The sequence below is a fragment of the Pteropus medius genome, unplaced genomic scaffold (assembly GCF_902729225.1).
Source record: "Pteropus medius unplaced genomic scaffold, Ma_sr-lr_union100, whole genome shotgun sequence".
NCBI lineage: Eukaryota > Metazoa > Chordata > Mammalia > Chiroptera > Pteropodidae > Pteropus > Pteropus medius.
Genome location: NW_024354500.1, coordinates 12068311 through 12096209, shown reverse-complemented (window position 1 = coordinate 12096209; position 27899 = coordinate 12068311). Strand labels below are relative to the sequence as shown.

Sequence of the window (27899 nt, the reverse complement as noted above, 5' to 3'; positions counted from 1 at the left end):
TGCCAGCGAGCCTCAACATTCGCTCACCCATCCCAGGAAAGCCACACTCTTCCTGGGCCCAATGCTCTGTGCTCAACTCATGCAGAGAGTCCGAGGCAGCCACATGAAGCGGCAGGCATGGAGCAGGGTAAGCACTTCAAAGGGGCTTCCTTTTGTGCCACAGATCACAGTTACAATCTGGCAACCGAATTCTACAGTTCTCTCTGAATCTCAGAGGAAATTTCAGGTCAAAGTAAAAAAGCTGTTTTTAAGTGGAGAGAAAAATGGATTCAATAGTGTAATGCCACAAATTAGTTTATGGTACAGGTACCATTAACTCTGATGTTTGCAGAAAACAAGTAGCTCATGATTTTGGTTACTAATGTTGAATTTCATAAACATTGTTTTCCTTGGGGGAATCTGAACTGTATAATTTAGCCTTCCCGCGAGTGATTTCCAGGCCTTCTCTAATGCTTACAGTGGTACCCAGAATACATTCTCTGCTAAGCCTGGAGGCAGCCCCGAGTCAGCTTTTCCCATTACCTGTACACCTAAGCCATTCAAGAGAGATATTATTCAGAAATGCCTCTGGAAGAGATGCTGCAGAGCTCCTTCTAAATTCTAGGCTTCTCTCCAGCCAAGAACTTTTTTCGTTAAGTTTAAATTAACTGACTGTTAACAATCACTCGCATTGGCTTTCTTTCCCTTTATGCAGGAGAAGCTGCTTCAACTTTGGGTGGGGCAAACTAGAATTCTCAAGTTATAAAAATTATCCATAAAAACTTCATCACTCATTCTCAGAAGCCTAAAGTTCTATACTTGTCTCTAACCTTCACATTGATTCTCCAGGATTTGAGGTCTATGAGCAATGAAGCCCATTAGCTAAATTCTTTTGGAAACCTGACAGCCTCACACTGTGCAGTTGTTCCTGTGGGCACATCTGCTACACAGTAGGGGAATAAAATTGGATGCAATCCTTCCCCCATCTCCCAACTCTACTGTTTAAAATGACACTGAGTTTTAGAAGTGGTAGGCGGCGGACAAGAAAGGCACTCTTACACTTTGGTCACCATTTTTGACATATGCAAATATTTCAGCTTTATATTCATCATCTGTTAAACACTTCAACTGATGATTCCAGAGAGCTATTTCTAAGAGTTGGATTCAAGAAAAGAGACAAAGCACCAGTAACTTTTAATTCCCAAACCCATGCATGTGACACAGCTCCGTGGTATGTCCAGCAACCCCTCCTCATGTCCGCAGACACTGAGAGAGTCTATCACATGCTTCTTCTTGCTGACATCTGCTGTTTCGGTTTTCCCAATAAAAACTGTTCTTATTCACCCATCCCCACCTCCAAGAAAAACCCAAACTTACATGTGGAATGGCAATGCCTTACCTAAATCTCTGTAGATCTCTCTATAAGGTCTTGCACAAAGGTGGCTTTCAGTAAATATTTGTTGGTTGGAATGAATAAATGATTGAATTAATGAATTATATAACTAGAATCCAGGTTTAGTACTTTTCTCTGGGGTGTCAAAACATGCTTTATGGGATGGAGCGAAAAAGAGATTGGGAATATGGTATTTTCAACCCCAGTACTCTAATACTTCCATGTTACTTGGCAAAGCATCCTGGCCAGAAAATGTCCTTGCTTAGAAAACTTTGCTTAGAGCTTTACACAACATTGCTTCACAGGCCTCAGAGTTGAGCCCAAGAGCCAGAGACCCTCACTGCTCTTCCTAGCTCTGCAAAGAGATAAGTATCATAGAGTGGAGTCCTGAGGAGTCCGTGGTGATTTTCTGGCAAGGTTATTTGTTGGGGTAACATTGTTAGATTCCAAAAATTAGAATCAGGTGATAACAGTTTTCATGTTGAAAACACAAACTTAAAGACAAACTCAATCATCCAGACAGTTAAAATGTAGGAGTTAGGCAGGTGGTGACACTGGCAGTGTGAAGCTTGTTCCAAATCTTGTTCTGAACGCTGAGGCATAGTCTGGATCTTAACCATGACTATGGCTCACCAATTTTCCAAGTGTTTGCTTTCCATGCATATTTTGTGTCATCCTAGTCTGTTTAACTCAAAAGACCTAATCCCACAAGATCACCTATAATTAGAGAGTGATGATGCATTCTTAGAAGACAAATATAGACACCATAGAGGCAATGCATCAGCAGTCTGAAAATAATTAATGCTTATCCTCGCAAAGCCACCTACACCAAAACACTTGGGAACAATTCACTATAGCCATAATGTCATGGAAGGATGGCAAAATCATTTTTCTTATCTGCAGAAGTAGGTCACAGAAAGAACATTTGGCAAAAAAACCAAAGTGGCCATGAATGGGTTTTGTGACAGAATCTTTTCATTTGTCATCTCAATACCAGACTTGATCATTGGTTCATTCTGTACTCTAATCATCTTCCTACACAGAGGACCAGAATGAGGCTTTGGAATGCAGTACTTAAAGACACAGCAAAAAGTCCCACTTACCAGAATGTTGCTTCCAAATTGAATAACAAGAGCTCAAGCATTTAAGGCAGCCACTAGTTCTTACTGTTGCCAGTTTATTTCCAATGACATAAAAATTAAAGCCATCATAAATCAGCACACCTATCAGGAGTCTGAGCTAGGCAATGTATAGGCATAGAGGCTAAAGGTTATAGCATTTCTCACAGCAACCTTTTAAATTCAGCATATGGCCCACATGTGGGATAACATGTTATTTCTGCTGAGACTTCTGTTGAACACAACAGTCAGACCTTGCAAAAATAATCTGAGTTATGTGCATTTCTCTAGGGCTGCTGCCTTCAACATAATGAATGCCTTTCCCAGTGAGGATGGAGAGGGTAGAAAAAGGGGATGTACAGTAGGAGAAGGGGTACCATGACACTCACACTGATAATTTTATAATCTCAGGAAACATCATCATCAGAGGGCTGAAATCCACCTGCCCTAAAGCTTTGTCCTGTCATCGTTTAGAAAGCCTCGACATGCTTCCTATAGAAGCAGCTTTTTCCAATTACTGCTGCTGTCACCTTACAATCAGATACTTGGGTTCACTGACTGACACTAGATTTTTTTCCTGTGGTACAGATAAAACGTCTCCAGGAAACCAGGCTTCTCTCCTAACTATGTGCTCTTATTAACCTACACTTTTAAAAGAATTTGCTCTGAAATTCTGGTGAGGGCTGGAATCTACTCTTTGGTTGCAACTCAAGAGTTATTGATTTGGTGCAGTCCTTCCTCCTTTCCCCCCAAATGTACTAAAAAGTTTTCTTCCATCTTTTTAAATTTTTCTTACTTTCTTCTTGCTATGAGCAATCCTATTTCACTTTTCACAGAATATGATTCTTTTTGTGTTCACTTTATCAGTTTTATTCCTCTTAGTGTCATTAATGACCTTTGAGCTTCGTCAGTTATTCTATGCTTCTCCCTTCCACATTCATCCTTATTTTCCCCCTCATATTTTAGCATTGAAGGACAATTTTACAATGAGTAAACTGTAAAGTTGTGTCACAGTTCCCCTAAGGACAATCTCCTCCCTTGAGCTATTAAATTGGAAAATGTTTTTTTTTAAACATAAAGGCTTTGTTATAGAGCAGGTGCAATCATTACAATGTAAAATTAGTCCTTTTCCCAAAGAAAGTGGTATAATACTTTACTTGTGACTGAACAAAGGGATTTAGGAAATGGAATATAAAAACCCCTCCCTAACAAGAGTTTTAAAGAGTTATGTGCAAAATTATATGATATTTTGTTCCTGTGATGTAGACAATAAAGCCATACTGGTATAGAAGGCTATGGTTTTGCTTTCTGGATTCATTATTGCAGAATTCAGTTCATTTACACATTGGAGAATGACCTGCTTTTCATTCATGCATGCATCCATGTAGTCATCCATTTGGCATTCATTGGGTTCCTCCAATGTGCCAGGCAGAGTTATAAATTAAAAGATAATCAAAGTAAAAAGACACACAAAAACCAATCTTTTCATCCTGAGAAATACGTCAGTGTTTATCCTTTAATCTAGGCATGCCACTCACTTCAAAATTTATCTCATAAATTGTATTTACCTGCAGAGAGTGAGGAGAAGCAGTAACAGTAAACCTACCTGCAGAAGATTCACTAAGGCAAACGTGGTTTTACAGGACTCTGTCAAACCCATGCCTGTTTTACTAGTTGTTAACTGGCGGCCCAAGGGACATGCAGCACAGTGGGGGAAAAAAGGCTCTGGAATTTAATAACCTGGGCGTGGATTCTTGCTCTGTGGTTTGTTGCCTGTGTAGCTTTGACTTAACCTCTCTGAGCCCCAGTTTCCTCCTGTGAAAAACAGAAATAGCTGCACCAGTCCCAAAGGGTGGTTACAATGATTAAATTAGATAAAATCCACAATGTTTCTATAATTGCGTCTGTTGTGAAGTCAATGCTCAATAAATTGTAATTTTAGCAGCTTTGTTATCATGACTGGGGTTTACAGCTTGGAAGAAATAATTGCCCCCAATCAAGGAATTCTTTTTTTTCCGAGTTCAAGGAGGCTGAGGAGACCTAGGTTGGAAATTAGTGTATCCTTAGTACGAGCCCTGCCCTTCGAGTTGTGCTCCTACTTCCTTCACCTAAGTACGCTTATCCATCATTTCCATATATGTCCCCCTACATTAGCATCCCATTCACTGATCTGTCACCATTATCTTTTCCTCTGTTTGGCCAGACTTATTTAGACATAGCTTAACTCAAGTAAGTAGTTAACCACTTTAAATGAGTCAAAGAAAGGAAAGAGGATAAATCAACTTTCTTTTTGCTTAGAGATGGAAAGGTAAGGAAGAGGATAAGGAAACAAGGGTCCAAAGCTTTAGAAGACTCTCAAAAGTGTCAGTGAGCAACATGAAGTTAAACGGAGTGGACTGGGCAGGACAAGAGCGGTGAGACTGGTGTTTCCAAGCTGTTGCAGGTAGGAAAGTTTCCCGTGGAGACGTGGAGGATGTGGGGTGGGGAAAAGCCAGTTGTCAGAGCAGACTCTGCTGTCACCTTGGCTACAAGCACAGTGGCTTTACTTTCCACCTGCTTTCAAATTAGCGTTCTGCTCAATGTGCTGGAGGAAAAGCTTCCGCTGCTGAGAATACAGGGATTGAAAACCACTGTTAGACCACATCTTATAAAATCTCAACAAAGATGTGACATCCTTTGCCCATTAAAAAAATAATTTATAGCATTCTGCCAAGAGTCCCTTCTCCTGTCTGTATTTGTTACTGTTCTATTACTTTCACGTTTAACAATCAAGATGTAAACTCTCACTTTCTCAATATCTTCATGGATGCCTGGTGGTGGCAAGAAAATAAGGACCAGGAATTGAAAGTGGCTAGAAAAAAGAACCAGAGTCCTTCTTTTCTCATTGTGAGAGGACAATGGAAATTACTTTTTCTGTTTCCCTGGTTTCTGACAGGATGATCTTTGTCCCCAAGGCCTAAGGTGCTGCTACAGATGTATCAGAAACCCCAAGTGGATTGTCCACCTTTTTCTTTTTTTATAACCTGAGAAATGTGCTGCCCTCCAATTTCCTCAGACAATAAAGAGTTGAGGGCATAGATTTCAAAACAAAAAGTTTTATGGAATGTTCGATAACAGAATGGGGAAAAAATGAGAATGAGCAAAAAGCAATAAAGCTTGGAAAGCAATATGTTTGGTCATTTTCACCCAAAATTAGAACTTCATGCCCCTAAGACACAAGCCTAAATAATGTTGTTTGTGTTGCATTAACCTTAAGCTATAATACGGCAAAAGTAGATTACAGGAGATCACAAAAAACGGTTATAACATTAGCAGCAGCTAGCAGGAATATTTTGGCAAGCAATCATTCTTACAGATTCAGTTATAAATGTCGGGATCGCAGTTTGAGTTTGTGTGAGTTTGTACATAATTCAAATATAAATATAAATGACTGCAAAAGTAAGTACCATACTGAAAAATGACCACCTCACAAGGCACTCATATTAGAGGTTTGATGTTTCTCTTCCTTTGCTTTTACCCCCTCACTTCAGGTGTTTGTGAAGAATGGCAGAGACCTGGGGTTGGGGGTGTTGTTGAGCCATCAGCTGGTTGAACTCTACCACTCTCGTTCTCTACAAGTACAACCATTTCTACTTGTCAATATGGTCCCCTAGAAGTAAAAATTTTAAAGATATTCTCTCATTGAATACTGGGGCCTATACATACTCAGCAATGTTCTGGGTGTTGTGAATTATATTATGAAAGTATAAGATGATCCCATTTCAAGGAACTTATCTCATTGGAAATCCTGGACACACATTTAAGCTGTCACTCATAATAAGTGATGGCAGTCAGAGAGAGGAGCTAGAACTAGAACTTAATGAAAATTAGAACTTAATCCTATTGTCTTCTTTGGTATTCTTCACAGTATCTAATATATGGTATATAAAGCAGCTTGTTGAACAAGAGAGGTACAGATAACAGAACACTGGGCTGGGAGATAAGGGGCCAGGTCTCTAATTTTAATAGAAGTGGATGTTTAGAATTAGAAATAGAAGGAGTAGTCACAGGAATAAAAGTAAAAACCATCTATTTAGCATTTATTATATTCTAAGTACTTCTCATATGTTGACTTTGTCATTACAATACCCATAAGGCAAGCAATACTAGTAATATACAGATGAGGCTCAGAGACATGTTTTGCCTGAGGTCCCACAGCCAGCATGTGGAGGAGCTGAACTTTCATACTGTACCTGACTGATTTTTTAAGACCATGGTCTGATCTTTACTCCTAAGTCCTGCCATTTCTGAGATTCTGTAATTCTGTGTTACCATCTCTGTTATAACATCTTATTCAATTGTGAAGTATAGCAAAACTCATAAAGTATTCAGACATTTCTGCAGAAATTTTACTGATATCTAAGTATGTAATAAATTTCTACTTCTCTCATTAATATATCTTAAATACTATTACTTTAGCATATATGAGACAACACAGAAGACCATAGCACACACATTATATTTAGTTTCCAGAGGTTCATATCGAGGGCTGGCACATTCAGAATATACTAACTGGTAAATTATTTAGCTATTTTATTTCACTCCGATGAATAGAACACTGAGTTGAATTTGAGCATTAGTATTATCAGTGAGTGAAAGAAGATACAAATTTGATAAAGATTAATGGTACTGTTCAAAGAAAATTATTGTAACACCTACTCACAGGTATATCTTTTAAATAGGAAAAACAAATACAATGGAATCTATCTTCAGTATAAGAAAAATGCACTTATCTAGGTACCATCTGCTACTTGAAGAAAGTCAGCTGAAGGTACATTCACCTCTGGATGTGGCAACTAATTAGGAGGAGTTACTTTAACACCTGTGTACGTTCAGCTGTATCCCTCCTTCCCATGCCAACTTAGTTTTAGATTATTATATTATAGAAGAAACCTTTCATTTCATCTACCCAGCTTCCTGCACTTGCAGTATCCCATAAGAAGTCAGACACTAAAGTTATTAAAAGCCGGTTTCTATGTACTGATCTGAAAACTAACACTGATGATTGTAAAGAAGGGATACAAGGGGGAACTTAGAAAACTAGAGAAAGGCTAAGGTTCTGCCTCAAGAATCCTGCTTTACCCTCCTTTTCTAAAATATGTGAAACAAAATGACAGTTCAAAGTGAGAACTTTTTTCTAATTTTTATTTCCAGCATTGAAATGACTAAATTCTTGTAAAGAAATCAATTTCCACTTTCTCCTGAGAGATTACAGAAGCTCCACCAAGAAGAAAGAGAAGGAGGGAAGGAAGGAGAAAGCAGTGAAGGCAAGACTAGTACAAACAGAATTGCAACAAATGCAGGAACAAAAATTAAGTTAACTTCTTAGTTTTGGCAATAGTTTTATATTTCTCTGCATTTTTCAGATTTCTGAAAGAACAATGCTCATTTACCCTTCTACTACAGACATAAAAGTAAAGGGTAAGGAAAACTCTTTACTTCCTGAATCTTACTGCCATATAAACCCTTCACGAAACTGAGCTTTTTATGCTATTTACATACATGACACTGTGAAGGTATGGGTAATATTGAATGTCAACTCCAATAGAGTTGACATTCAATATTACCCTATACCAGTGGTTTCAGACAATGGTTAGACTTCTATAAAATCTATTAAGTGATCCACTCGACCAGTCCAGCACCCACCTGGCACCACACATAAGGGGTACGAGTTTTTAAAGTCATTTTATAAATAAGAAACACAACTGAGTTTACTAGATAAAAAAGATGGAAAAAAGACAAAAGTATTTTCAGAAAAGGTTCCTAGTTTAGCTTAGATAATTGAAGTATCATGGAAACATAAGGTTTGGCGTAACAGGATGACTTAATGAGATGTAAACTAGAGTACTGTCTTCTTTGCTGCTTTGGATTCATTCATAAAAGAATTATAAGATACTTTTCGCTCTCTTCCCCTTCTCTCGAGCATAGAAAAGACAGAAAGATCTTTCTGAGCTTGAATCCTTGCTTCCTTTACCCCTCCTTGAGGCTACAGCTTCCATAGGCAAGGGAAGTTGGCCATCACAAAGGAGAAAGGAGACTTCTTGAGATGCAAGTCAGAGGAGAGGAGGGTTGATATGTTCCCAACTGAGGGTGACTCACTGCTCTTCTTTTAGTGACTGGCCTTAGAAGGATCAAGACCCGAGCAGGCTGATGATTATAAGGAAGCCAGTGGAGATCCCGGAGGCAGCAGCACAGGTCTCAATTACTAGCCTGGCACAGAGGGAGGCAAAACATTAGGGAAACTGCCTATATATGGATTTGGGTGAAGAGTATCTTCCCAGAAATTCTTTTCCTGACTTTTCTGGACTGACGAAGACTAGTTACTTTGAGAGATTGAACTGACTGGTTATTTTAGGAGAAAGAATACTTGCTTGAGCAAAACACACAGACATTATAGTTTCAATATCTATCCCAAACTGGCAAACAGGAAACAAGGCCATGCAAAAAAGGTTCACTGTAAACCTCACTACCTGAGAAAACAGTATTTCAAACATCACTATATGAAATTATTGTACTAAGAAAGTCACATTTTTCAAGTCCCATCCATGACATTAAAATTCAACTGAAAAAAAAAATATGTATTATTTTTAAAAGACACCTTCATAGAGAGAAGTATATATTAACGCTATAACCAAATACCACACAGTTGGCTGAAGTTATGGGAGAGATGTGTCTTGAGATGAATTATGGAACAGAGGGGCTCCATGTCTAGCAATTAATCTCTGAAATCCTTGGTCAAAGTTTCCCCTCTCGTCCAAGCCGACAAATGTGTTTAGGAGTTTGATATTCAGAAAAATCCTTAGGAAGTAGTCTAAGAGTAATTTTTCTCAGAGAAACACAAAGTAGTAAAGAAGGCAAGGTAAATTGCCTTCAGTATGCCTTTGATATGATTATCTTTTTAATATGGTAACACCATGTTGATCTGAAACAACACAATTCAAATGGAAATTTAAGGTACATTACACATTTTGCTGCCTTCTAAAACAGCATTTCATTATGCCTAAAAAGGTTTCATCCAGCATAATTTAACCTTTTCCTAATGATCTAAGGTCAACATTATGAATTATCTATTAGCTACATAATCTTAGGCAAGTCACCTAAACCTCTCTAAGCTTCAGTGGCCTCATCTTTACTATGTGAACGATGATATTTATTTCTAGAATAGTGATGGTGGATTAAATGAGATCATCCTTGTAAAGCACTTAGCACAGAGTGCTTTACATTATCAAAAAAAACCAAAAAACAAAAACAAAAACAAAATGGCAGCTACTGCAACTTTAAATAAATTTCCCTGCTCTTGACTGTGATCTAGAAAATTAGGTTGACCTATGTGTGAGCGTAACTTCTGAGGAAGTTAACACATAAGATTTAAAACTTTAAGAGATTTATTTCTCTTTTAGGAAAAGTATTTAACTCCTATTTCTTCCAATATAGTAGACTTGCTATCAGGAGAAGCCTTCTCAGTCAGAAAGACTAACAATGATAGCTAAATACTTGTTAAACTTTTTTAAACATGTAAGTGGATTGTCAGGAGAATAAGTGAATCATCTGAGCTAGGAGAGTATCCTGGAGACTCTTGGTGAGCCATGGCTGAAATGTTTTCTCTGAGGCCCCCGCCCATGCTTGGTCTAGACTGGAGTGTGAACTTTAAAGTGTGGAATGCTGGGGGTCAGAGGGCAAGCCTGGGGCCCTGCAGAATAAAAGGTTGGATCAGGAACCCTGTCCCTCCCTCACAGTGCATAAACTAGAAAAACAATTTGCTTTTTAGAGGCAGACAGTGGGTAAGGCTATTCTTGCCTGCATCAGGTTCTGGCATGGAGAGTGGGGGAAAGGCACCCCTGAGAATCCCCAATCACAAGCCTACTCTTCGGCATGTTTTGGATTAGAATTGACCCTATTTATGGGGTCTCCAAACAATTCTCTTTGCGGGAACATATTTCCAATCCAGGCTTCAAAGAACTCCCACAGGAGAACACACATTGTCACAAAATAACCCAATATATGAGCAGGTCAAAAGAAACAACTTATTTAACCAGACCCGCAAAACTGTAGGTATTTTAGTTATGGAAGAATATATAAGCATCTTTAAAGAAATAAAAAAAGTATTAAAAGTACACCAACGTGAGACTTACAAAAACATACAGGCAGATTTAAAAAAGAACCAAACAGTACTTCTAGAAATGAAAAAATATAAAAATTGATATCAGAAATTTAACAGATAAGGCAAATATGAAATTGGATATCACTGAAGTAAGATTAGTGATTAAGACTAAATAATAGTTGTGGTAGACTTAAAGAATATATTCTGAACATCTTTTACCAAAATTCTGAAAATGTAGATGAAACGGAAAAAACCCTAGAAAAATATAAATTATTGAAACTGATAAGAGGAAATAGAAAGACTGAATCAGCTGCAATATTTACCTCTGTTGAATCAGGAGTTAAAAATTCTTGCAACTTGGAAAATAGCAGTTTTCCAAGTGAGTTTTATGTAGCAGGTAATTTCAATCTTACGTAAAGTCTTCCAGAAACAAAAAAAGGAACTCTCTCCAAGTCATCTTATGGGGCTATCAAAAACTTGACATTAAAAACCCACAAAGACAGCATAATAAGAGAAAGTTATAAGCTTCTATCTCTTCTGAATATAAATGCAGATGATAAACAAAATACAAGAGAATTTTGTATCATGACCAAGTTGAGTTTAACTCAAGAATGTAAGTTAGTTTAACATTTGAAAATTATCTTAGGTAATTCACCATATTAAGAGATTCAAGGCAGGAAAAAAAAACGTGTTGAAAAAGCCTAGAGTTAAAGGTAAAAAAATAAATTTAAGCTTTGTAATACTCTTTGTAGGACAATCATACCTTCGATGTATATCTGGTACTTCAAAATAGGTAAAGCAGTGCTAATTTTTTCTTAAGCAGAAACATGTATATGCAAAAGCAGCATATAAAGAGAAGCCAAGGACAAAAGAAAGTCCACAAACAGCAGACAATAAACATATTTCTCTCATTTATTCAAAAATATTTACTGAGTCTATATGGTGAGGTGCTGTACTTGACGGGATGGACAGTAGTAAAAAACAAACAATAACAACAAAAACCACAACTAAAAAAGCACTAAAAAAAGAAAGATATGGCCCTTTTCTTGCAGAGCTTATGATTATTAATTGATAAAACAAAATACTTTGATAGAAAAGTAAATTGATATGAATATTCTGGAGAGTAATATGGCAAAATGTATCAAAGGCCTCAAAAATATTCATCGCCTCTGGACTAGGAAATAATTACAAATTTGGCAAAAGCTTATGCACAAGAATCTTTTCTCCAACATGATTTATTTTTTTGTACAAAAAGTTGAATTTATTGTTAATGAGAATTTAACAGTAACTTTTAGTTTGTTCACAGTTTCTAGTATTAGAAATTCAAAACACTGTATTTTGCCTCTCAGTCCAATTGCACACACTTACAAGTGATTAGGTACTGTGTAAACAATTGATTACCATTTACAGAATATCTTTTAAAAAAATTCTTGCCAAGCAGACATGAGCTTTATCCTTAAAATTACTGAATCTTTGCCTAAATTTAAAAAAAATTAAGGAACACATATTTCATCTTGTTCTGTATTTTAAAAATACTATCAATCGTTTCCTTTAAAATATTTTGATCCATTTATTCAAAAGTATTTTGAAGTTCAACTGTCCAATTTAAGGCACAATGTCGGCATTTCATAATATTTAAATTAAATAATATCCTTTTCTTGACTGTATTAGAGTCCTTGTTAGCCTGTTGGTCAGGCTTTTCTAAGATGTGAAATCTCATCTTTATCGGTCCAAATGAGTCTACTTAGAGTGAGTCACACATCTGTTCAGCTGTGTTGTTGCCATACATGGCCCTGCAGATCTATATCATCCAAAGTTATTAACATCAGCTAGTTGACAATCCGTATCTGTCTTGTATAATCAAGTAGACACATCCTCCAGACATAGTCCCTTTTTCAATGCTGGCCTCAAATAGTTTGGTGTGCCACCAGTATAAATTGGTAAAAATTCTAGTGATACTTGTCCCCAAAGCTATATCCGTGGCACTTGTCAAGGCTGTACCATTTTGATGAACTTCAGACTGAAGATCATATTAGCTGACACCACGTAACAGAGGGTGTCAGCTAATATGATCCTTCCCTCAGCATCAATGTCATCAACTTGTGTGGTCTCCTAGCCTTGACTCCAATGATATCACTTGACTTGTTGGCTTATGTCTGGGCTTATTTTCACAAAGAAGGGCAAATCTATTATATTAAGTGGCAAGTTGAGCTTTGCAGCAGTCACAATGGCTAAACATACAGCAGATTCTCCCATGTCAGCCCTCATGAAGTCATTATTTGCAGAAGCCTTGTTAAGACTACCATCAGGGAGAAAATTCTCTCTGCACAAATACCAGTGGCACTCTACTTGCACTAAAGCTGCCCCTATACAGAATTTCTAAGAGGACTGGAGGGTCATTACATCCTGTGGCCATACTTTAAAAAGATCCAATTTTTCATTTCTCTCCCCAAGATTTAGGTGTGACCTTGACCTGAGCTTTGCTATTAGCACTTTAGAAATTCTTCTCAATAATTTTGTGAAAATATGGTAGGCATCACTTCATTGGGTAGAGTCTCTATCACGTAGGAGGCCAAGTTCTACCCAGAAGCAAGCAGGACTCCTCTCTGCTTTCTGCCAGGCCTGCCGATCCCACTTCGCTGTAGCTGAGCAAATATAAGAGTTTCTTTTTCTGCTTCAGCTCTTCATATTCATATAGACCAAGAAGTCCTCCTGCCACTATAGCCTGGGTATCTCCCCATTGGTTTGCCTCCATAGATAAGATCTCTTTGTCATGAAGCTGCCTGTACTCTGATGCAATAGCAACTCTGATATTTTCTTGGCCTTCATTCTGGTTTTCCTGGTCATTTATTTCATCTGCCTTTTTGCCTAGGATAACACGATGCTGGGGAAGTCAGGATGCAGGCCATAACAGGTTCATGCTTTGCCTGCCTTCAAAGGTTGTTCAGAATGATTACTTTTCTCTTGACTTTCCAGAAATCAATTTATCAAAACTATTTCCTGTCCATATAAATTCTGGTGCATCTTCATTTCTTTTGGCATAGACTCCTAAAACAAGATCTTTTGTCATGGTTGTGGTAGGGAGACCTTGGACCCAAAGATGCTTTCCGCCCCATGCCCACATAGGGGGCAGCACTGTTTACCATTTTAAAGACAGGAAATAGCCTCAGAGTTCATACAAAATAGTCATACAAATGAATATTATGCAACTATTAAATATTATGTTTGCAAACCACATTCATGGCCAGGGAAACCGTTCACAAAGATAAAACATTAAGGGAAAGAAGCAAAATCAGTTCCATTCATGATTGAATATCAAATAGATATTACAAATTATGGTTCATAATGATGGAAGTCAACAGCTTAATTGTTAAAAGCACAGACTCTGGAATGAGATCTAGGTTGGAATCTCACCTCTATCACTTAATAGCTTTGTAAACATGAACAACTTTTTGAACATTTTTGTGACTCAGTTTCCTCATGTAACAAATGTAGATAATATAATACTTATATTAGGGGCTCCTGAAAAGACTAAATGAGTTGATAAGTATAAAGTGCTTAGGAGAGAGACTATCATAAAACACTAAATATCAGGTGTCGTTATTATTAAATGAGGTAGGAAACCATTTGTAACATAAAGAAAGCAGTATTTAACATTAGACACAATACACAATCCAGTTTTGTAAAAACTGCCTTCTTTCTCCATTAACCTCCCCCGACCCCCCCGAGCGTGCATGCAGAGGAAAAAAACAGGAAGAAAAACACCAAAATGCTAATGATGAAGGATATAACTCAGGAAAATTTATTTTCCTTTTTAGACTTGTTTTTAAATTTCTGACAATCATAATACATATTTTTTAAATTAAAGAAATCCTTAATTTTTTTTTAAAGGACTCCTATTCCTTCTGCTTGAACCACAGTACTCCTCAGATCCAGCATATTAATATTTTTCACAGAGATCCAAGTTAGTGATATAACTTTCAGGTTAGTAGGTAAGAGAATGAGGTCTAAAAAAAATATCAGAAAGGAAAAATTGGCAGGTTCTCTCACACCATGGAGGAGAAAAATAATTTCAGTATTTCCATGTAGAGAAACAGGTCAGCTAGTGATGACACTCATGAGAAAAGCCAGCACAGGGTTAGGGGTAAGGAAAATGAGTTTTTATCCCCTTAGGTTTAATTTGCTAAGGTTTTACATTTATGGCCTACCAAAGTCAAGATGTCCTATATACATAGAGACAAAAAAGTGATAAGGGCAAGTGACAAGATATGTCTGAAAAGAAAGTCTACTTTAAAAATAAAATATATGATTCGAAGAAGAAATAATAAAGCAAAGTCACCTTTCTTTTAATTTGGACATATTTTATGTCTTTATTTTGTTACAGTCAATCTACTGTAACAAAAATGTCCCTGGAGTGCTATCACATTTTCTGCCTGCCCAGCACCTTTTGAAACACCTTTGAAATGAAATGTCTGAGGAATTTCTTTCCTTATTGGTCCTACTTCCTTTAGTCAGAAGCCAAGAGACTTTTTCCCTAGCTTCTATGAAGCCAGGGCAGTACTGTGTGATTAGACTCCAACAACTAGATATCCTGCTCAGGACCTAGCTTTGGAAGTAAGTAATTTCAGGAAGAAACATGGAGAATCTATCCTGTGGTAACTAAAAAAGAAATATCAGTCTTTCTGAGGGCAGCAGGGCAGAGTCACCTGGGTAAGCGATATTTTCCCTAAAACAACCGGATGGCTTATTGGACTCTATTCCTGGCTGTATGCTTAACTGCCCTTTTCCCCAACCACCCCAAAAGGAGATATAAAACAAAGGTCTAATGATGATGCTTCAAAAATATTTCCTAAAGAAGGAAATCACAGCTTGCTTTACCCAAGCCCTTTCCCAGATTTTTTCAGTCATATCACTATGCCTTCTAGACTTGAATGAAGAAATGAAGTGAATAAGAATGCAAAATTTGAGTCTACAGCCATGCCACCCTGAACGTGCCCGATCTCGTCTGATCTCGGAAGCTAAGCAGGTTCAGGCCTGTTTAGTACTTGGATGGGAGACCACCTAGGAATATCAGGCGCTGTAAAGCGTTTAAAAAAAAGAAAAAAGAATGCAAAATTTGGCCAGATGTTAAAATGGATCCTGGGAACCACACACATATGAATGACTTTCTTTTTTAAGCCAATTCCTATCAACCACTAAAAACAGAACAAGTCTATGAATCTCTCAGGGACACCTGAGAACATTGTTAATGATGTTACATGTATCATAAAAAGCAGAACAGAAAATAATATGAATTTTTAAAAATATAGTTCAACTATATCCTGATTTCTGTAATCAGCTCTACATTGCAAATTACCACTTCATCATGGTAAATTTGCAAATATATTGGGAAGTTTAAAAAGATCTTTTAACACCTGTTTTAGGGACACAACAACCTTATATAAGCCCCTCTACATATTTAGAAAACGATTCATTTACCAAGTCTGCTTAAATTTTAAAACATGAATGCATTCAGTGATAATTTTATTTTGCAGAGTAGAAAGAAGCACAAGGGAGCTTCTAAATGTTGGCTCTCATTATACTTCCAATTATTTCAATTATTCCCGATTATGCAGAAGGCAATTTCCCCTCTGACAAAATGCTGGATAAAGATATCCATGGGAATCCAAATAGCAGTCTTTGTACATATGGTAAATTATATCTTGGGGGGGAACAAAAAACTATAAGCTAGGTGATGTAATATGAATTTTTCTCATGGAAACACTATTATAACAAAGGCTTGTATAACTAAACCTATCCCAACTTTATATATAAGTGGCTACAAACATCTTATTTAATTAACTCTTCTGCATTATCTCAAACATAATTCCAAAAAAATATGGCAACTAAAATAATAAAACTATACCTACTATGATTTCTGCTTGATTTTATGATAAAAATCAAAGGTTGAAGAAATAACAAATCTTTCTTTGGGTAAATGTAACATGTTCATCCAGCCCACAAGCCAATGAATCCTTTCTTAACTTTTTTACTTCACAGATGTGGTTTTTCAATAGCCAAGTTTATCCTAAATAACCCTGGGCCCTAATCACATCTGATGGAGATGAACTCTGACTTAATGGAATTGTCTGTCTTATCATGAAACTCAGATTTTTTTTTTTTTGAGGAAAAGGGTCATTTAGATGCTTTTTGAGAAAATGTCATTTTTGCTAAGCTTTCTTATAATTAAAGAATTAGATAAGAGCTTTCCATAACTAAAAACCAGAAGATTTCTGATTTTCTTAAGATTCAAGCTCAATACCATCGAATATCATTTGAATCTAAATGTTAGGGCATAGATATCTTTAAGATGAAGATAACCAACACTTACTTCTGCAGCATTTCCATCCATCAAAATGTAAATTCACACCATCGACAAGCTTTGAAGCTTTGAAATAAATGGTGGCCAAACTAAAAAACAATTAATTATTGTGTATATATTAAAACATTTTACCTCAACCTCAAGGCTTATGAATGTTATCTTACTATGGTAATAAAGTGACTTACAATCAGTGTGATGACTTCTTGATCTGTATCGCTGCTGCCTCTTGGCCCTAACTCTCAAATGGAGTCTGACGGGCCTCTAACACAGTGGTCCCCAACATTTCTGGTACTAGGGACCGGTGCTCCTATGAGAATCTCATGCTTGATGACCTGAGGTAGAGCTGAGGTGGTAATGATAGCGCTGGGGAACGGCTGCAAATACAGATAAAGCTTTCCTTGCTCTCCTAGTGCTGTGCGGCCCAGTCCCTAACAGGCCACAGACCAGTACTGGTCCATGGCCCTGGGGTTGGGGACCCCTGCTCTAACAGCTCTCTTCCCTAGTTGGTAATATTATGTTCCCTTTCTTAGAATTCAAAGAATAAGGCTTGGTCTAGCTTCCTATCTTATATGAAACTTCTTTATTTTAGTTTTTTGGTATATTATCCAATATTTAAAATTATTTTGAATTTTGAAATAATTTTAGACTTAGAAGTTACAAAATAAAAATATACAGTATTTCCATATTCCCCTCACCCATTTCCCCCTAATATTAACATCTTATATAACCACAGGACAATTATCAAAACCATGAAACTGATATGTGTACAATATTTACTAAGAACACTAAGACCTTATTCAAATTTCACCAGTTTTCCCACTATTATTTTTCATTTGTTACATTTAGATCTCGAATCCATTTGGAGTTTATTGTATGTATGCTGCGAGATATGGATCTAATTTTATCTTTTTCCAAATAGTGACTCAATTGTTCATAGCATTATTCCTAACAGCCAAAAAACGGAAAAGACCAAATATCCATTCACTGATGAAGGGATAAATAAAATGTGGTACATCCATGCAATAGAATATTATTCAGCAATAAAAAGAAATGAAGCACTGATACATATTACAACATGGATGAACTCTGAAAATATTATGCTAAGTGAAAGAGGCCAGTCACAAAAGACCATGTTGTCACATTAAAAACAAAAAACAAAAAAAGAAAACCTCTGTAATTCTAATTTGTATGTCCCTTTTCATCCAGAAGTTGTTTAATAAGAGAATTTATAAATATCTAGGTATAAAGGCTTTCTTCTTTGTTTTTGTTGGTAAATTGTGGCTTTTAGCATTAAAAAGTCTCTTTTGTCAGGTTCAATGCTCTGTGGCTTAAATTCTATGTTTTCTGATATCAGGATCACTACCACTTATCTCTCATTTTGTTTACATTTACACAGTACAAACATAATTCCACTTTTATCCATCCTTTATTTTTAGAATATCTGAGTCACTCTTTTAGCTAAGTCTGTGATAATAGAACATATACTTAAGTTTTATATTGTGAGCCACACTGTAAATCTTTTTTTAATAAGTAAATTAAACACCTTCACATTTATTGTTATGACTGATATGTTTAGTCACAAATCTATCATAATATTTTATAACCATAAGTTAAAAAGAACATTTTCTATGTCTCCCTATATTTAGAAAAGTTTATTATTTTTGTTCTAGTGGTCACCTTTGTACTTACCCCTTCTAAATGCTCTTTACTTAATTATTCATCATCTGGTTTACTAGGTCGTTTTTTTTTTTTGGCAGAGCAGTGAATGTGGGGGTGGGGATTGGTATTCTTTATCACCCACTTTTTGTCTATAAAACAATGAGTTTTTTTCTATTTCTATCTTTCCCTATCCCTTCTCCTCCCCATTTTTAGTTACAATATTTCAACTTTGTCATAGTATACATTTGTGCATTAGTCTACTACTATCACACGCATGATTGTTCTAGTCTCATATATGCATCTATATATTCTTAAAGACCATGATCGTTGTCAGTCTTATGCTGAAGTTTTCTCACTCATTATATGGTAATCTAGTACAGGAGCCAATACACTTTTTTATCTGTAAAAGACCAGATAGTAAAGACTTTAGGCTTTGTGAGCCCTATGATCCCTGTTGCAATAACTCAACCCTGCCATAGTATAGAAAGAAAGCAGCCATAAATAATATGTAAACAAAATAATGGTGGCTGTGTTCCAGTAAAATTTTACAAAAACAGGTGGGAGGCCATAGTTTGCTGACTCCTGTTCTAGTATATTCTTCCAATAGGGCCGATAAGTGGAGGATTCCCTAAAATTTTGTATGGTCAAAACTGTTTCAGTATTGCCTTAATAGCTGAAGGACAGCTTGGCTGCATATTTAAAAGCCTTTCTTTCACTGAGGTATTTAAAAAAAATTTTTTTTAATGGTGCCCCATTGTTGCCTTGATTTATAGATTTAAGTCTTGTGCTAGTCTAACTATTTTACCTTTGAAAGTTATTTGATCTTTTGGCCTAGACAGCTTGAAGTCTTGATTTTCATCTCCGAAATTTAAGAGTTTTAGTTTGATGTCTCAGACTTGATCATTCTGTGTTAATTTTCCCAAGCACCCAGTGAACCCTCTCAATGTGTAGATTCAGGTCTTTTTCTATTTTTAGAAAGTTTTCATAATTTGTGTGGACTCAGGTTTTTTCTATTTCTGAATTATATTTTTAATTACGGTTTTAAATATTAGTTCTGTATCATTGATTTACTTTTTAAATTTAGTGACTCTGACAAATTTTTTTTAAATGACCGTTTCTCTATCTTTCACTCTTTATATTTTCTCTTGGACCTGAAGAGTGGCAAAACAGGCTACCCCAAAATATGCCACATAAAGATTATTTTGAGTTAAAAGCACTTGAAAAACAGCAAATGAAAGAAAAAACACTTTGACTTTCAGCCTTTCCTTAAAAGCAGGAGATGAAATTCCCAAGTGAAAGAAGTTCTCCCTGAAAGTAACATTCTTAACAAGGACAAGAAGTTGAGACCTAAAATTTTTTTAAATAAACAGACCTTGTAAAAATAATTCTTGTCTTCCTTGAGCCTCTCTGAATAGTCTACCTTTCCATAACTGCCTCTCTTTGTTCAATCCACTATAAAAGCATGCAGTTTACCCCATTTCCTTCGGTCTTCACTTCCTTCATTCTTTAGGTCTTCAGAAGGATGAGGGCTTCTGTGTCACATAAAACTTATATGAATTTGTATGCTTTTCTACTGTTAATCTGTCTTATGTCAGTTTAATTCTCAGGGTCCAGCCAAAGAACCCTAAGAAGCAGAAGTAAAAATTTGTCTCCCTTTCAGAACCTTTCTTACTTTTTTATGTCATTTTCATTTTCTTGGTTATTTTACTCTTTTTTCAAACCCTTTTTAAAGTTGTATTAGAATCTATTTTCACTTAGGCACTTTTAAATTCATTCTTCATTTCTGGGATAATTTTTTCTTCTTCCATTTCTTTCCTGAGTTCAATCAATTTCTTTTTAATCTATCCTGGTTTTTGTCCATTTTGCATTTCTGAATCAGAGTGATTTTTCATATCTTAAAATACTTGAGTGTCTTTAATTCTGTTTGGAGTGTGAACCTATACTTTTCTTTTACTTCACTGTTGTTTTGTAGGGGAGAGTTTTTTTTAATTGATAGTTATAATTTTTCTTTTTCTAATTTTCTGCTAAATTGCTCTACTGACTTGACTTTCCTTTTGTTCATTTTTAATGCTGTTAGAGTGTTTCAAAAAAAAAATCCCTATTTGAAAGGTGCCTTTTTCTGTTACTCTAGCGAAATTCAGGTACTTTAGTGGGTTCTTCTGTCACTGCGTTTATTTTGATGGCAGGAAAGGAGTTGTGAGTCCTCTGATTGTGTGATTCCCTTTGTCTTACAGAACCTTAAAGTCCACACAACTCACTTTTCTTTTCTCTTTCATTGCTAAAAGCACTTTTTCTTTTTGCTTTTTTCCTCCAGAAGGTATACTTTTGGAAGATGGCCCTAGTAAGTGATGTACCTAGTGATGCCTACCCTTTTAAATCATGTTTATCTCTTTAAATGGTGCACCTGGTCCTGTATGGCTTCTGCCCCTTTAAATCACATGTACTTTAAATTCTCGTCCCTATACTCCATGCTCTGATCTGCTTGAACATTTTTCCAGCATTTTAAAATTTAGGCTGGATTTCATCTTTCTAGTGGCCATTCAAAAGCACCCCTAGGCCTTTGCTTGCCTCTCTCTTCTGTCTTCTCTGCAATTTTTCTTGGTCTGCTTTTGCTTACTAAAAGCCTTCGAGCAGAGTGGAGGTGGGGAGGAAGTATAAGGAACTGAATGCTGGAACTCGTTGATTTTTTTTCTCCCTATTTACTCACAGTTATTTTGCACTTCTAGCATTCTCTGTCTTCAAGTACGCACGTAGAATTTTCTTAATTGGGAAGTTGTTTCATATTATTTTCAGTTTTGGAGACTGATTATGACATAGCTGTCATTGTTTTCTGCTACCTAGAAATGTATAGAGAGCATTTTCTGACTTCAGGTGATATACCAGAGGATGGATAGAGGGATACAAATTTTTAATTTAAAAAAATGGCCAGACTAAGGAGAAAAGCGGGACTCTGGCTGACTGTTGCCAAGAATGTGGCTATATGAGTGGAGAAAACCTTTAATTTTGTGTATTCAGGGCACAAATTCAGGTTGTTACTTCTCTCGTTGATTCTCAGCCCCTAGCAGGGCACAGTTTTTTGTTTGTTTGTTTTTATTTTTATTTATTGATTTATTTATTTTGAGGAGGGAAGGACATAAACAGAATGGTTCACAAAACAGAAATACCATCACTGGTTTAAAAAAGAAACAATAGAGTTTAGAAAAACTGAAAAATCCAGTGAATGGTTGAGCTAGCTCTACTGTAATTAAATATAATTTCCTTTTGAATTCACGTAAATCTAAAAGTAAAAATAAAGCCACGATTCATTTGCCTCTAGAAAATAACTCTATTAATTTTGTGACCTGAACCGCTAACATTTAGCAGACAAATAACAATCTGGAGATGTTTAATTCTATGACAACCGAAGGTATTTCATTTCCTCACTGTGCCACCCACCCATCCTAAACAAATCTGACTCTAGATACAGAGTAGTGGTAAAATATGATACACCAATTACATTAATTTTAAAGATGGCCACACCTTACCTTTATTTACAAAGTGCCTTCATACAGGAAAGGTAGTTATTACTCTCCTTCTACAGATATGAAAACCAAGCTTAAGTCATAAAGAGTTAAAGATGACACTAAAAGTCTTTGCCTTGAATTCTTCAAATATATGGCAATGATAGATAAAATATAAAATAAGAAAATCCCAAATCATAGCTATACTCAAAACAACAATAATAACAAAGGAAAAAAAAAAAACACAAAACAAATAAACAAGAGAAGCATTTCCTTGGACCAGAAGCACAAAGCAGGGAGCAGAGTTGAAGCCATGGGTCTGATGGGACTGAAGTTAAGGTCAGGCTCCAGGGTAGAGTAATGTTCATGGAAGGAGACACTTGCTGCTGACAGCTGCTGAGGGTGATGATGTACATGGAACTTGACATTTAGAGAAATGAGAAAAGCCAAGCTGCTTGCTGGTTCAGTGAGTGATCTATAAGAAGCCTCATTTCATCGCAGAGATCCACCATCATGGATTTGGTGCTGGACAAGGCCCTGGGAGGTGGGTTGAAGTAGCTGCAAAACTACGTGGGAAGTGGGGTAAGTTGTGTGGAGCACTAAAGAGGAGAAAAGAGGACTTAAGAAAAATCCACACCTAGACATCACTGTAAAAGCATAGTACATCAAGCACAGAGATAAAATTTTATAGATCAGTCAGAAAGAAGGGATAGATTATCTTCAGAGGAATGGCAAATAATCTTAAAACAGATGTCTTATAAACAGAAATAGATGAAAAAAGGCAATCGATGATAGACCTTCAAACTGAAAAGGGGTACGGAATTCTATACCTAACTTAGCCATCATTCAAGACTGTGAACAAAATAAAGACATTCTGGACATAGACTGAGAGAGTTTACCATTCACAGACTGTCAGTGAAAGGAATACTAAAAGATACAGGATGAAGGAATGTGCTTAATATTATAAATATGGTAAGGTTCTTGACTAAAAAAGGGAAAGATACTGAACAATTTCGTTTTTACTAGAAAACTTTATATTTTATACAGTTAAAAGATTTAAGACTACCACTAAAAAAAGAAAACTGCATGCTATTGCTTCCAAGCCAGCAGAGGAATTTCTTTTAAACCATTTCCCATTTGCCCTGAGAATACTCGCCGGCAGCATTTACAGCTGCACTGTTTACTCCGAGATAACTCAAGGATCACAGTCCTAACCTTATCCCCAAAGTTTGCCATAAAATATTTTGCTTTTATTATTATTTTCACATTGCTCTAGTATTCGACAGTCTTCGGAAATAAATGACATCATTCTATTTATAGCATTCTGTTTTTAGTAGTGGTATTTCCATTTACAAAATATGGTAATTCTTGATTGCTGAAAATGTCAAATCCTAGAAAATGTAGCATTCCTATGAGTGACTTTAACATTGTTCTTGAACAGTTGTTAGCCGAAGATTCATTTGATGAATCCAATTTATGTATATATTTCTGTTACATTAGGATTAAAGAAATATCTCCAACAGTTTTTATATTTTATTTTCACAATGAAAACTAGCCAGATTTGCTTCAGCTTCAAAGGGCATGTTTATGTAAAACTAAATTAACACTGGCAGCGAACTGTACTTTTTTTCTAAACAGGAAATGGGTTAAAAGAAGATGAGAAACTATTAAGACAACAGAGGACGAAAAAAAAAAAGAAAAAAAAAGATAAAGTTTGACAACCAAAAAACATAACCCCTTCAACACAAAAATGGTAGATGTAAGTCCAACTACATTAGAAATCATAATAATGTAATCGGATTTATCACCTATTTAAAATAAGAATACCAAGAACTATGTCTTCTGCTTGCAGTGCTCTGATTTCTGTTTAAATATTAGTATATTTAGGAAACTTTATGCCAAAAAGCAACTGACGGTTCAAATGGACAATGTCTCAAATGTTTATTGCCTCTACAAATGATTTTCAAGCTGAAGTCAAATGAGAAGGAAACTGTAATTTAAGACCAGCAGGAAGAGGGTCAGAAACACTGGGACTATGGATAAATGTTGTTTATAGAGAACTACATTCAGGTCTATAAAGACAAGAAAAGGCACTCGCACCTAAACATTGCTCTGCCAATTCTTTATTCCAATTTAGCCTGTGTTCTGTTATTCTAGCTTCGAACAATGCACCAGACACCCTCTTGTATGCTACAGATTAATCAAACTGCCTTAGATCATTGAAAGCTAACTGTGGATGCTAACTGCATGAAGCTCTTATTGAAGTTACGAAAAACAAAACAAAACAAAACAAAACCACCTTTCCCCACTGCCCCAACATAATCACTCCTCTGCAACCATTATTCCCAACTTCCAGCCTAGAAAGAGCAACATGTTGATCTTTAAGGGGATGTTAACCTTATACTGAATGCCAGCCTTTCTTCTCCAGGCTAATTTAATCCATAAGTTCTCACACTACTGTGATTCCTTCAACTACTGAATCGGAGCATCAGTGAATTTTTGAGCTGGAGGAATGAGAACCCTGGGATCTTGGCAGGTAAATGTCTTGTACCCAGTCACTGGCTGCAGGTATAACAGCAGCCAAATGGAAACCCAGACCCATCTCCCACTTCCACTCAGGGCTCTCCCCCACTATATCACATATCAGGGCCATAAGACTGTGCACCAAAATGGGTAAGAAAATGACTTCATTCTTGTTCCTCACAATTCCTTTGGCCTAGTTCCCCGACACCTTTTCTGTTCTAAACTTTCTCACTTTGCTGAAGCGATTAGTCATTGCTAGGAAGGCTCACGAGAGATTCTCAATGCAGGCTCAGAACAGTTCCACCTTCCAATCTATCATTCCCTTGAAGGCTGGCATCCTTCCCAGGCTCTTGTTTCCCTTCTCTGGCCAGAAAAACCTCCCGTGAAAAAGCGTGGTGGCTTCCTCCATGGGAGAAGCAAGTTCAGTCATTCAATCTTGATACCACTTTGTTTCTAAAAGCAGACATACCTTTAACCTCCTTTTTGAAGAAGCAAGTTGCCCCACCAGGAGCCACCTGACTGATCACAGCCATGCTTAGTGTGTGGGAAAGAACCAAGTCCTCTTATTAACAGCTCCAGGCAAGGGGAGAGGCTCACGTTTTAGACTTTCTTAGAATAACCATATTTACAAATAAAATAAATGCAAATGCAAAACCACTGGAAAATTCCTAAGCCACAAATGTTTCGATATGGACCAGAGTTAGAAACAAAGGGAGAAACAAGGAGTGGAAGAAGCCTGAAGGAGGATAGAGAAAGAAGGAGGAAGCAGAGAAACCAAGGGCTGTCCAGAGAACACCCCAAGTTTTTCCCTCTTCTTTTTCCCTGACACACAGCCCACCTGACAGTGTTTTCCCTTTGTCTGCCTCAACATGGTGGAGTGACTTGGGTTTCTCAGGTAGGAAGAGGCCAGGACAGACTGCACACTAACCACATCATTCCTGACCTTTCTTTGTGGCTGTTAGGAAGGTCATAGGACACAGACTCCATTGTCTTGGAGAGAGAAAAAATCTAGGTGGCGTGGCTTTGTCTATGCTTTTTATCAGTTAAACACTTTCAAGATGTTCAAAAGAAATAAGGACCTAGTCCCTTTAAGGAATAAAGTTATATTATTCAGCCTGGGAGAATAAATTAGGAACAGCTGCGAACAGACACAATGACTCTATGTGCTTCTACTTTAAAAGGAACTTTATAATTTAACCCAACCTCTTCATTGTACAGATAAAGAAACTGGGACCCACAGAGGTTACTTGACTAGACCAGGGTTACGAGTTCAGTTGATGGCAGATTTAAGACTACACCTTGAGTGTCAGGGTAAGCGACCGTCCTATCACACCAGACTTGCCAGGAAGAGAGAGGACTACAGAGGCTGCATGTTCCTGAGGGAGGGAGGAAACCCAGAGACTGGGAGACACGGGAATGCTAGGTGTCCACACCAAATGGCAGAAGGGTGACTTACAAAGGTAACACCTGGATTCTACCAAGCATCTGAGTGTAAAAGGGAGAAGTGGCAGTATAAGAAAAAAGTAAAAGAAAAAAATACAAACCTCATAAAGACGATTCAGTTTACTTCAACAGTCAGGGACTATGTTAAGTGCCGGTTAAGAAGCAAAAGTGAAGAAAGAGAAAAATAATTAAGCTATTTGAGCTAGTGATTAGGTGTTCAACATAATTAAGATTTTTTTCCTTTACATTTCTCATTTTAGTGGGAATATATTCTATTACAAGTGTTTCTTACTTTGGTTCTTGAGAACTCTTATCAGAAATATTTTGGATGTTTTGTTATAATGCAGATTGCTGGGCTCTCCTCCAGAGTTAGTGAGTCGGAATCTCTCATGCTCTCACTCAGAAACCTGAATTTTACACAAGCTTCCCACGGACACTGATGTTTAATAACCAGTACCATCCATAATCCCGTCATCGCAGAATCATACATACTCTATCTGTCCTCCAGTCCCCTTCATGCCCATTGCAGAGGTACAGACTGAGGTACAGGGACACAAGGCCTTTTCTCCTCACCATGCATGAGGGAATGAATTGGGCTAGGTACTAGCTGTTTTAATTTTAACATTCTATATTGTTGGGCTAAAAGTGCAAATAAGTATTTTTTTGCTAATGAAAAATATACCACATTTTCTGTCATGAGTATATATTTCCTTAAAAGTCAGGAAAAGAAGTTAACTAAAAATAAACAAACAAAACAAAAGAGAATCATTGACTTTCTGGTCTATACCTCATTCCTGCTTCTCTCAATAAGCCAGAGAGCCCCTGGCCCAGTCAGGGACCCCTAACAAGTGGCAGCTCCTCAGAGGAAAAGCCAGTGCCAAGGAAGGCCTGGAACTGTCCCACTTTGCCTACAAGCCCAGATCCTTAGTAGATAGAAATTTTTGAGGAGCAGGGCGTATGGCGGGGAATCCAGGTATTGTGAGCAGCCTTTTGAAAGACACCATGTGGCAGTGACATGGGCTGGCTCTCTGCCTGGCCCCGTCCTCCACATTTTCTTGAGGGTGTGGCAAAACAGCAGAGTCCAGAATGAAAGGAGGCAGAAAGGAGAATATAGACTGTAGAGCAGTATTAAACTAAGGATACTTGCTTATTTCCCCAAACCACAGAACGCCCTGCAGGGCTAAAAGGAATGAAAAAGGCAACATCCCTTCACACCTAAATTGCCGAGGCAATTCTCAGAAATCTGTTTGGGGAGAGAGACTGAAAATAGTCAGAACAGTAATCACTACTTTTGAGACTGGATTCCCTAAATATAATAGTAGCATTCAACTCTTGATTATCTCTGTCCACTGAGGACAAATGCATTAGCAGGAAAGAAAGAAGGGTGACAGGCTCAGGACCTGAGGGTGTCAACACCACTCCCTTCTCATTTCTCTGGAATGCGCACAGGGCTCACCAGGAGTGCTGAGTGGAAATTCTAGCCTGTGCCTGCCCATCTCCACGCAGGTCTCTCTGCCTTCTGATTACCTATGCAGCAAACCTTAGACATCTGGAATGACTCAGTCTCCCCCCATCCTCTCTCACCTAGTAATAGGACTTTTAAATATGAAGTCCCCAAGAAGCTTTGACAATCTTCGGGAAGACTGTCTGTCTTCACCCAAGAAGAGGAAACAGAGGGAAGAGCAGAATACTGCCAGCGACGGAGTCCGAGCATCTCCAATGAGATCAATTTTATACTAAAATATATTTTTGTGTGTGTGTGTGTGTGTGTGTATACAAATAA

The 27899-nt window shown here is 37.1% G+C and overlaps 1 protein-coding gene, 1 long non-coding RNA gene and 1 pseudogene across 6 annotated transcripts in view; 2 read left to right on the top strand and 1 right to left on the bottom strand.

The window, feature by feature from the left end:
* Positions 1–27899, bottom strand: part of UBE3D (ubiquitin protein ligase E3D) — a 129919-nt gene that overhangs the window by 21810 nt on the left and 80210 nt on the right. Inside the window, exon 10 of one of the 5 annotated variants that reach the window (XM_039852990.1) lies at positions 26218–26255. The exons of 1 other annotated variant lie outside the window; for it this stretch is intronic. In XM_039852990.1, the coding sequence (XP_039708924.1) occupies positions 26232–26255 (24 nt within the window). In that variant the 3' untranslated portion in view covers positions 26218–26231. Of the gene's footprint in view, positions 1–4531; positions 5096–22701; positions 22750–26217; positions 26261–27899 lie in introns of those variants that run through there. 3 more of the 5 variants (XM_039852992.1, XM_039852993.1, XM_039852989.1) reach the window with 3 other exon arrangements.
* LOC120594837 (uncharacterized) lies at positions 60–27870 on the top strand. The gene is made up of 3 exons (XR_005650711.1): positions 60–127; positions 24579–24686; positions 27705–27870. It is a non-coding gene; the product is annotated as an uncharacterized LOC120594837 (long non-coding RNA).
* On the top strand, positions 15598–15716 carry LOC120595305 (uncharacterized; annotated as a pseudogene).